The sequence below is a fragment of the Chaetura pelagica genome, unplaced genomic scaffold (genome assembly GCF_000747805.2).
Source record: "Chaetura pelagica isolate M959 unplaced genomic scaffold, ChaPel_1.0 scaffold215, whole genome shotgun sequence".
In the NCBI taxonomy this organism is placed as follows: domain Eukaryota; kingdom Metazoa; phylum Chordata; class Aves; order Apodiformes; family Apodidae; genus Chaetura; species Chaetura pelagica.
In genome coordinates this window covers 410,959-419,819 of record NW_009953206.1, presented here as the reverse complement: position 1 = coordinate 419,819, position 8,861 = coordinate 410,959, and the positions used below count along the sequence as shown (strand labels likewise).

General features: G+C 50.1%; 1 protein-coding gene across 1 annotated transcript in view; it reads right to left on the bottom strand.

Annotated features, from left to right (window-relative positions):
• Nucleotides 1–1,097: 1,097 nt before the first annotated feature.
• SLC26A9 (solute carrier family 26 (anion exchanger), member 9) overlaps nt 1,098–8,861 on the bottom strand; it is a 13,316-nt gene continuing 5,552 nt past the window's right edge. Inside the window, exons 10-20 of the mRNA XM_009997495.1 lie at nt 8,352–8,429; nt 7,973–8,068; nt 5,760–5,866; nt 5,130–5,199; nt 4,802–4,894; nt 4,293–4,409; nt 3,411–3,728; nt 3,124–3,178; nt 2,585–2,730; nt 1,742–1,819; nt 1,098–1,145 (exon numbers count right to left, since the gene is read on the bottom strand). Coding sequence (XP_009995797.1) covers nt 1,098–1,145; nt 1,742–1,819; nt 2,585–2,730; nt 3,124–3,178; nt 3,411–3,728; nt 4,293–4,409; nt 4,802–4,894; nt 5,130–5,199; nt 5,760–5,866; nt 7,973–8,068; nt 8,352–8,429 — 1,206 coding nt within the window. The remainder of the gene's footprint in view (nt 1,146–1,741; nt 1,820–2,584; nt 2,731–3,123; nt 3,179–3,410; nt 3,729–4,292; nt 4,410–4,801; nt 4,895–5,129; nt 5,200–5,759; nt 5,867–7,972; nt 8,069–8,351; nt 8,430–8,861) is intronic.

The window sequence follows — 8,861 nt, the reverse complement described above, 5'->3', positions numbered from 1 at the left end:
AGGAAGATCCCTAAAGAACTCCAGAGGGGATTGAAACTGGACCCTGGGTCTTCCGAACACCTCCTCGACCCACCGGGCAGGTAGGACAACATGTGCATGTAGCACACAGTGGAAAGGAGTTCTTGTTTCTCGTTACAAACTAGTCCTATTAGTAAGGAAAAAAAAGAATATGTAATCCAGAAAGTAGCTCTCCTGAGATTGCGTGCCAAAGTCTTTGGGTACAGAAATACAGCAGTGGTCTGAGGCAGTGGTTTCTGGGACGCTGGGTCACAGAGGGAGCAGTGCAAGGGTCAGAGAAGGGGGGCTGCATGGAAAGGAGTTCTTGTTTCTCGTTACAAACTAGTCCTATTAGTAAGGAAAAAAAAGAATATGTAATCCAGAAAGTAGCTCTCCTGAGATTGCGTGCCAAAGTCTTTGGGTACAGAAATACAGCAGTGGTCTGAGGCAGTGGTTTCTGGGACGCTGGGTCACAGAGGGAGCAGTGCAAGGGTCAGAGAAGGGGGGCTGCAGAGACAGGCAGGGATGTTGGGGGCTTTGCACGTGCTGTGCAGACATCCTGGAGGTCAGTGCACGTTTTGGAGCAGCCTTAACCTTGCACAGCTGCACCTTGCAGGGGCTGCTCTCGCTCAGGAATCAAAGCCACAAGCAGCTCTTGGTGTTTGCTTGTATTTCACTTCATCAGGGATTTTTAAGAGAGAGGAGGGGGAAGGAAGAAAAGAAAGAAGGGGGATGCCCAAATTACTTAATGCCAGTGTGGGCAGAAGGGTGAGATTGTGTGGGACAAAGGAGAGCACTTGGCAAGGATGACTAATTGTCCCCTGGCTCAGGGCACCTGCCTTCAGATGAACTGGCTTCTCTTCTGTAATGAATGAGATGGCATTTCCTGAGTTCCTGCTTCCGTAGACTTCTGTTGCCTGCTCCAGAGTCCACTGCTCAATACCAGAAGCAGAGCAGGAAGGAGGGAGGGATTTATCAGTTCAAGAGGTGTGATGGCCTCTTGCTTTGCAAACTTGTTGTATCCCCAGGTAGAAGTGCAGCTCCTCACGGGGGGATGGGAGAGAGGAGGGTCTGCCCTCATGCTGCCGCTCCCTCTGTGCTCACAGGGCTGTCTGGGTCTCTGAGTGGAACATGCTGCCAAACATCTCCTAAAGGGCACAAAAGGCACACTGGGTGAGGGCAGATTCTTGGCACAAACCCAACAGTCATCTAGTCACACAGAGAAATGCCACCAGAAACCCCAGCCCTTCTCAGCCCTCCCACACAAGGGAAAAGCTGGTTGTGGGCGGGTTGCTCTGCTTCCAGCATGGACAGCATGGAGAAGGTTGGCATTGGAAGGTATCTCACCCTCTCCTCCCAGGGACCTGGGTTCAGTGGATGCAGATCAGCATTAACAAAGTCTGTGCTGAAAAACTTGACCCTTCTTTTGGGCTGGTTCTCCAAGTGCACCCCAGTGTGTGGAGACCACAGGTCTGACTGTGAACCTGAGCTTCGTGGCCCAGAATAGATTAAAGGGCTCCCCTATGGGCCAGCCTACCTGCTCCTTCATCCAGGTTCCTGCCAGAGCTCCTCGTAACAGGGATTTGAAACTATTTTTGCTACTAACTTTTCAAAGCATTACTGTTGCTGGAAGTTTGTCTGTCAGTGGCACAGAGGACTTCCCATCTAAACCATCCCAGCCATGACTTCTGATTTCCACCTGATGTCCACAGCTGAGCAAGTCACCCCTGGCACTAGGACTAACCTCCTCCAGGTTCTTGAACTCTGCAGTGCTCTCATCCACAGACTCATCATAGATGGAGAGCTCCGTCTGGTTTGGCCTCTGTGCAGGAAAGAATCAAATTCACTAATTAGCAGAGTGCAGGGTTGAAAGGAATGACAAAAAAAAATTATTAACCCAGGCTTAAATGTCACACGTGCTCAAAGGGAAATGCCCAGGAAGAAGGGGCACAGAAGGAATTGTGTTCCAACTGTTTTATCTCCTCTGACGGAGCTGGCATTTACGTATCTCTCTGCTGAGATAGGAGATAACTTGGCTTGTTTTAATGAGATAATGGGCTAATGCTGCCCCAGTTCTAACTCCAATTACTGTGCAATAAACCAACCTGTGTTTGGGAAACAGCCTGTCTGACTCTGTGCTCTCAAGATGTGCCACATTCCTGCCTGGGCCTTTTCTCTTCCCACCAAGGGATGCTGGGGGCATTCAAGGACAGGGGTGTGTGTTTTGCCTTTATTTCTGGGGGCCAAATTCTGCCTTGGTCTGCAGCTCATGTTCCAGCCAACACCAAACTGAGGGCATGGTGCTGGAACAGCTCTTTTGGCTTCTACAGGCTGGGACAACATTCACCTCCCAGCTGGGGGCTTGCAGAAGACATTTACCCTTCTGAATTCCCATTGGAATCAATCTGATCAGTAGGTACTTGGCCCATACATGAGAATTAGGACGTGAAATATTTTGTTGGATTTAGACCTTTACAACTTGAGATAAATAGGAAGCTTTATTGAGCTGTTGTTCTTGCTCTGTGCTGACACAGCGAGTGAAACCAATAGCCCTGTGAGCTGGGGAAGGACTGGGCAGCAAATTTACCTCTTCTAAGATGGGCGGGTGGACAACTTCTCTGATATTTGCCAGGGCAAACAAAACAGCATCATGGATGGTCAAGAAGATGTGACTTCGGTCCAGGCCTCCTTCCTCAAAGACTCCACCTGTGCTAATGTCATTGTACACCTGGGCTGAAGAAAGGAAAAGCACATGAAGAAGGAAACCAAAGTGCTTTTCAAAGTGCAGGTGGCTGACTGTGGCCCTCTGAGCTAAGCCAAGGCCGGGATGCAGGGGGAAGAAGCAGGTTTGCTGCAGAAATGAGAGTGTAGGGATCCATTTTTCTACATGCCAAACATGGAGATGTTCCAGTCATATCACCTCCGAAACAAAAGGACCTATTTCACACACAGACAAGAGTGTTTTTCCTTCCTTTCTTCTGTTGTCTTATTTCATCTGTTCTGGCTTGGTCTAACAAAGGGCTGACAGCTCTTACAGTTTGCACAAAGAACAGAAAAAGGTCTGTCTGTTAGGAGAACATAAATGAGGGAAGATCACATGGAAAGGTGTTCTTCGTGGATTCTTACCATGCACATTTGCTAGGAACACTTGAATCCCAATCTTCTGATAACTGGAACACAACTAGAAGGGATGAGAGGGGAGAGAGAGAGGATTAATAACCCTGCTGCTCCAGCTTTGTGTTTAGCTATCAAGTCTTTTATCCAGGGCTTTACACGTGTCCTGGGGATGCTGAAGGAGAAAGCCACACAAACCTTCTACTGAGGAGTGTAAACATCTTTATCTGAGCTGCCCAGGAGGGTAGAAGGTACCTGGGTGATATGTACCTTGGCTGCATTTGTAGCACAGAACTAACCTTGCCCAGTGCCTTTGTGCCCATGAGGTCAACAAAACACACTCCACTCATGTCTAGGATGATGGTGTGGAAGCTGATGTAGGGTGGTGCTGTCATCACAGGGTCAACACCTGCTGTAGGCAGGACACTGAAGGTGCTTCCCTGCAGGGTGGTGGTGCTGCCCAGCTGGCTGGGGCTGTGCATGTGCCCAGCACCATTGGCAGGTGGGCGGAACGTGATGTAGGAGATGCTGGCACCATTTGCAGTCGTCTGGTTGTTGTTGGTATCTGTTGGAGAGGTGCTTTCAAAGTCTTTCTGGAGCTCTTGCAAAGACAAGGTCTACAGCAAAGCAGAAGTGCAGAGTCAGGGCTGGGCGGAGATGTCAGCACAAGCTAAGGTCCTGACATGTGAGTGCACCTGAAGGATTCAGAGGCACAAAGTGTTCTAATCTGGATTAACTCCAGCCTGGTGCTGGACTGGATGTCCCTGGGGGTTGGAATATGTTAGGTCCATTTGGAATGATCCCTGTTCACCTGCTTCAAGACTGCTCAGCAATGCAAACCAAACAAAGCTGGAATGACTGGGAAATGTGCTTCAAAAGGGCACTTCTGAATGGAAATGCTGACAGAGATGCATCCTGAGAGAAAGAGGGCAAGACCAGTTCCTAGAAAATTGTGTGCCATGTTTCCATTCTTTATGGCTTTCTTGCCTCCAGCCATTTCCAGTTCTCCTGCATCTTAAGGTTTTGGCTATTGGGAGGGACTGGAGCTCTGCTTGGGAAGGAAGGGAAGGCAAGAGGTGGTCAATGTGGCTAGGAAATCAGCACAGGAAATTCTATGTGAGGAGAACCTGTTTGATGGGGACTTGGAGCCTGACTCAGCACAGGAACCCAAACTGAGTTACCTTGTTCTGCCTCAGTAAGAATTTTGGCAGCTGTGTTGGTGGCTGTGCTGTCCCCTTCTCCTGCCGTTTCATGTATTTCTTCCTGGCCAAGTAGACTTTGCCAGGATCCACCCCAGTCTGTGGAAAAGAGAGAGAGTTTTATTTGAAAAAGTCTGTTGAGCCCTGTAACAATGGGGGCTGCTGTTTCTTTCCTGCTGTTTCCCAGCTGGAGTGGGGTGATCCTGGTGGCAACCAAACAGCAACATCTCCAGTAAGTCAGGGTGCCTGCAGGGTGACTCTGCTTTGGCAGAGCTTGGAGGAGGGAACCTGCCAGGATTTAGGCACAAGCTCTCAAATGAGATCTACAAACACTCCAGAAGAACAAGGAGGAAAGGATGGGAGGGGAGAGGATGAATGTGACCATCTTTCACGATCATCCTAGGATGAATTATCTCTACATGGGGATAGAGGGGAGAGCAGGGGCCATTGGGGACTGGCTGCAAGCAGGAATTCCTCAGGGCAGGGCTCACCTTGGCTATAATTTTCTGGCGGAATATCTCAGAGTTGGCAAAATATAGTGGTGAGCAGTAGGTGATGATTTTAATCCCATTCAGTTCATGTACCTGCAACAGAGACCAGAGCTCAAACCAGGGGTGACAGGGACTGTGTGGGGTGGCTGGGAGCTTGGGCAGTAGATCTCTGGGAAGGTCAGACTGAATAGCAGCTCTCCTGCCACCCCAGAACAAAGCAACAAACAGCCTTCCTGAGACAGAAGCGTGGACTCGAGCTTCCCAATCACATTCGGAACCATTTGCAAAGAACAGCATTTTCTCTGAGGGTGCTTTAGCTTCTCCTTACCTTGTTGTAGGCTTTAGGGTTCTTGTAGATGTCAGTGGAAGTTACCTGGCCCAGGGCAGAGCCATTACGGCTAGGAGAAAAGAGGTGACCAGAATTAGAGTAAAAGTTGCAGGGGAAGCAAACTGCTTTGCTTCACATTCCATAGCAGGATTTGAACATTTGCTTTATGAAAACACTTGGATTTCATCCCTGCAGAGTCTACAGGGCAAAAAAAAAGAGTCAGCAGTTTGAGATCCCAGACTGGGAAATATTAATAAAGGGCTTTGATGGATTAAAAATGATGTGTAATTTCCCAGCCAGTCTCTGCACATATACAAGGCTCTTTATGAGCAGGATTTTCTGCTGGGAGCTGTGCAAGTAGCTTTTAGTGCTGAAGTAAATACCTTCAGACTTCCCCCTGCCTTGGGATGTGCAGATGGCTCCCCATGTGCAGGAGTGGGAATGCAGGCAGTAAATTAGCGCCTGCCATTCCTGTGTGCACATTCCAGGGCCCGGGGAGGACACCTGCACTCCCCCAGGCTCCTGCCACACGTTCCTTCCACACACGGGCCAGAGGTCGCTTATAAAAATCATCTGTCATTTATCCTGCAACTGGGGGATTTTCTTTCTCTTTTGGTTTTTTGTACTTACAACTGGGTATGGAAAACCACGACCAGCACGGAAAATCCCACACCCACAGCGACTCCGTAGGGAAGGCTCAGGAAGAAAGCAGACAGGAAGCTCACCAGCCAGACCAACTGCAGAAAGAGAAGAGCATGGCAGGTCATCCTGCTCCACCATGGGCTGGAGCACAGTGAAGGGTGGAAGGTGGCTCTGTTCTGGACCCAAAGAACTGCACAGCTGAGGATCAAGAGACCAAGGCTTGGATCGTGCAGCTGTTCTAATGATACACGTTACTGGATGCTTTCATGTAAAGCATCACTGCTGGGACACTTGCCAGCAGCCCCAGTTGTTGAGCCATAAAAGCAGGCAGGTCACAGCTGCAGGAGCACCCGCACCACTCGTTGCCTTCCAACGGGATCTGCCCATCTAGGCAAGAAAAGGCTCCTGCAGGTCAGACCAGCTGCTGCTCAGTAACTGCTCTCAGCCCCAGGAAAGCTCTGCTGTCAGTCAGAGCGTTTCAGATGGAATGAGCCTCTATCTGAAAACCACCTGAGCACCTCCTATAAACGCCCTGAACACTGAGCAGATTTGATGACAAAGTATGACAGAGCAGAGGAGCCTGCTCCACCTCTCAGCTCTGAGCTCTGCCATTCATAATTTTTAGGAATTAGCACTCGAGCATCTCCCTCCAGATGAAATTAGTCCTGCCTAAGCATATAAACATGCCCTCTGAGAATCATTACCAGGTTATTATAATCCCATTGTCAAGACTAATAAAACCTAACTTTGACCTTGGACAAACCAGGGTAACTTTGATGACTTCAGCATCTTAATTTGTGTGCCTGGTGCACGTAAATGGCAAGTAAGGCTTCACACCAGGCTGGATCTGTGGAATGATCCCTGCAGTTAGTGCTGGAACTCAACCAGATTTGAGGTAATGACACCAATGGTCTGACATCACCCAGGAATGGTGTTCCCCATTTTGGGACAGGACACTGAATCCAGTTCAAATTCCAGGGAGATTAAGGTCAGGGGAATGCAGTTCACTCCATTGGTATCTGCTTGGTCCCCACGCTCCCTGCGCTTGGATGTTGCAGTGTTGTTCCAGCAGCTCAGTGGGAACAGCCCAGCTGGGCAAAGGGTGCCATGGGGGACAGATTATTCACAAGGTGCAAACCCAAGAGGTGACTGACAACCATCCCCCTCTGCTGTGGTGACCACTTCTGGCAGTGACACTCCGGCAGGGCGTTCCCTGGGCAGCACCACGTATCTCCTCTCAGTCCACTGTACAACTTTACCTGCCCTCACATGAACTGCCAGAGTTGACCCAGACCTTCCATCCTACCCACAAGCAGAGCCCATTCAGAGATGTGTTCAAATTGCCACGAACAATTCCTGACAGGTGATCACATCTTCCCAAAGGTGTCTTTCCCTCTCTGCTGGTTCTTGCCTGCGTAACAGTGTCAGCTCAGACCTTGCATGTCCCCAGTCTGCTCAGTCTCTGGGCTCAATCCTAACCATGGACCATTTATTTTGTCACTCGTGCCCTGTGGCAGATTATGCCTTCACATCATAATCACACCCCTGGAGTGTTAACCCATCTCTTTGCCAGACCTGTTTGAAGAGTATTTTGGGAAAGCTCTTGATGACTCAGGTCAGCCCCCTTGGACTCCTGATTTCTGTGATAAGGTGCTTGTCGGGCCCTGACAGGATATTGGCTCAGTGTCCACACACACCACTCAGCCGTGGGAGTCCTGTTCAAACACTGTCTTTTTATGTCAGACATTTCCAAATTCCGTTCTCACTCCCCCGCACCCCCTGCCTGGGTTTATACATCAACCAGTGCCTGGAGTCCTTATCGCTGTGAAGGGCTCTCCTCACCCTGGAGGGCTATTGTGTGAGTTTTTAAGTCATGACTCCTAGATATTGAGCAGGGCCGGTTTGGCTAGTTCTGGGCAAACAGGCTCCCGCAGTTGATTGGCATTTAAACAGAGCAGGTAATAGTTCAGGCCTCTCTGTTACGTGCACTAAGTATGAGAGTGCTCAGCTGGGCAGGACAAGCTGCACTGCTGCTCTGGACCTTGTTGGCGAGGGGTTGAAAGCTGGACCACACCAAGAAAGCAAGAGGACCTCTTCTGCAGAGGACTCATACTGCCTTCCTACCCCCCAAATCCTGCTCATCCTGCCCCTGCCTGGCACAGTGTGGGCCAGGCTGCCTCCCCCCAGCCCCAGGCACTCACACAGTCCAGCTTGCTCTTCTTCCACAGGTAGAAGGGATCAGCCAGCTGCTTGAGGGAGTTTTTCAGGTTCACAGCGATGAGGGCTCCCAGGACAGACTGCGGAGGAGAGGGGATCCCATCAGCTGGGGTGTGCATGATGTTTGTGCAGTGTCTGCCTTCCCTGGCCCCGTTACCAGAAGGGTGACACTTGCAAAGACCTCACTTGAACCTGAGCATGACAATTTAGACTATTGCTGCTTCCAGAAACTGAGTGCAGACAGGACCCCAGGAGCAGCCGGTGCTGTGCAGTGGCCTCATCAGGAGCCAGGCTGTGCCTGTGCTGGGGTGTGTGGAGGATGTGGCGCAACGGCCCTGCTGTTTGCACAGATGTTTTTGTTACCTTTGGAAGAGGTTCGAGGTAGATCCCCAGAGCCAGCATGGTCACCATAACCACCAAGGCCACAAAGAAACTTGCCACCTGCAAAAAAGAGAGAAATCACTTCAGCAAGCACCAGGGTCTTCCTAAATGCCCTCTGGGTCTTTCCTCTCCTGCTGCTGCAGCCATCAGCACAAGTGGTCACTGCAGTATTTTATGGGAGTGGACAGTTGCCTCGGAGAAACAGGCTAGGATTCTGCAGATCTCACAGATAACCCCCAAATTCCTTCAAGTGGAAGCTCTGCTCAGTCAGAGGAGCCAGACTGGGAATGCAGATTTACAGCCCTACATCTGTGACCAATCCAAAAAACCATCCAGGAAACAAAACAGTGTTGAGGAGAGAAAAAGTTCTGCTTTAACAACAGCAACATGAAGCACTCGTATGCAGAGCTTCCCCAGGCCTACAGCAGGGGTGTCAGTCTGGCATCATGCAGCAGCTACAGGGGCTTGTGGTCAGGTGGGGTTGTGTAGGGA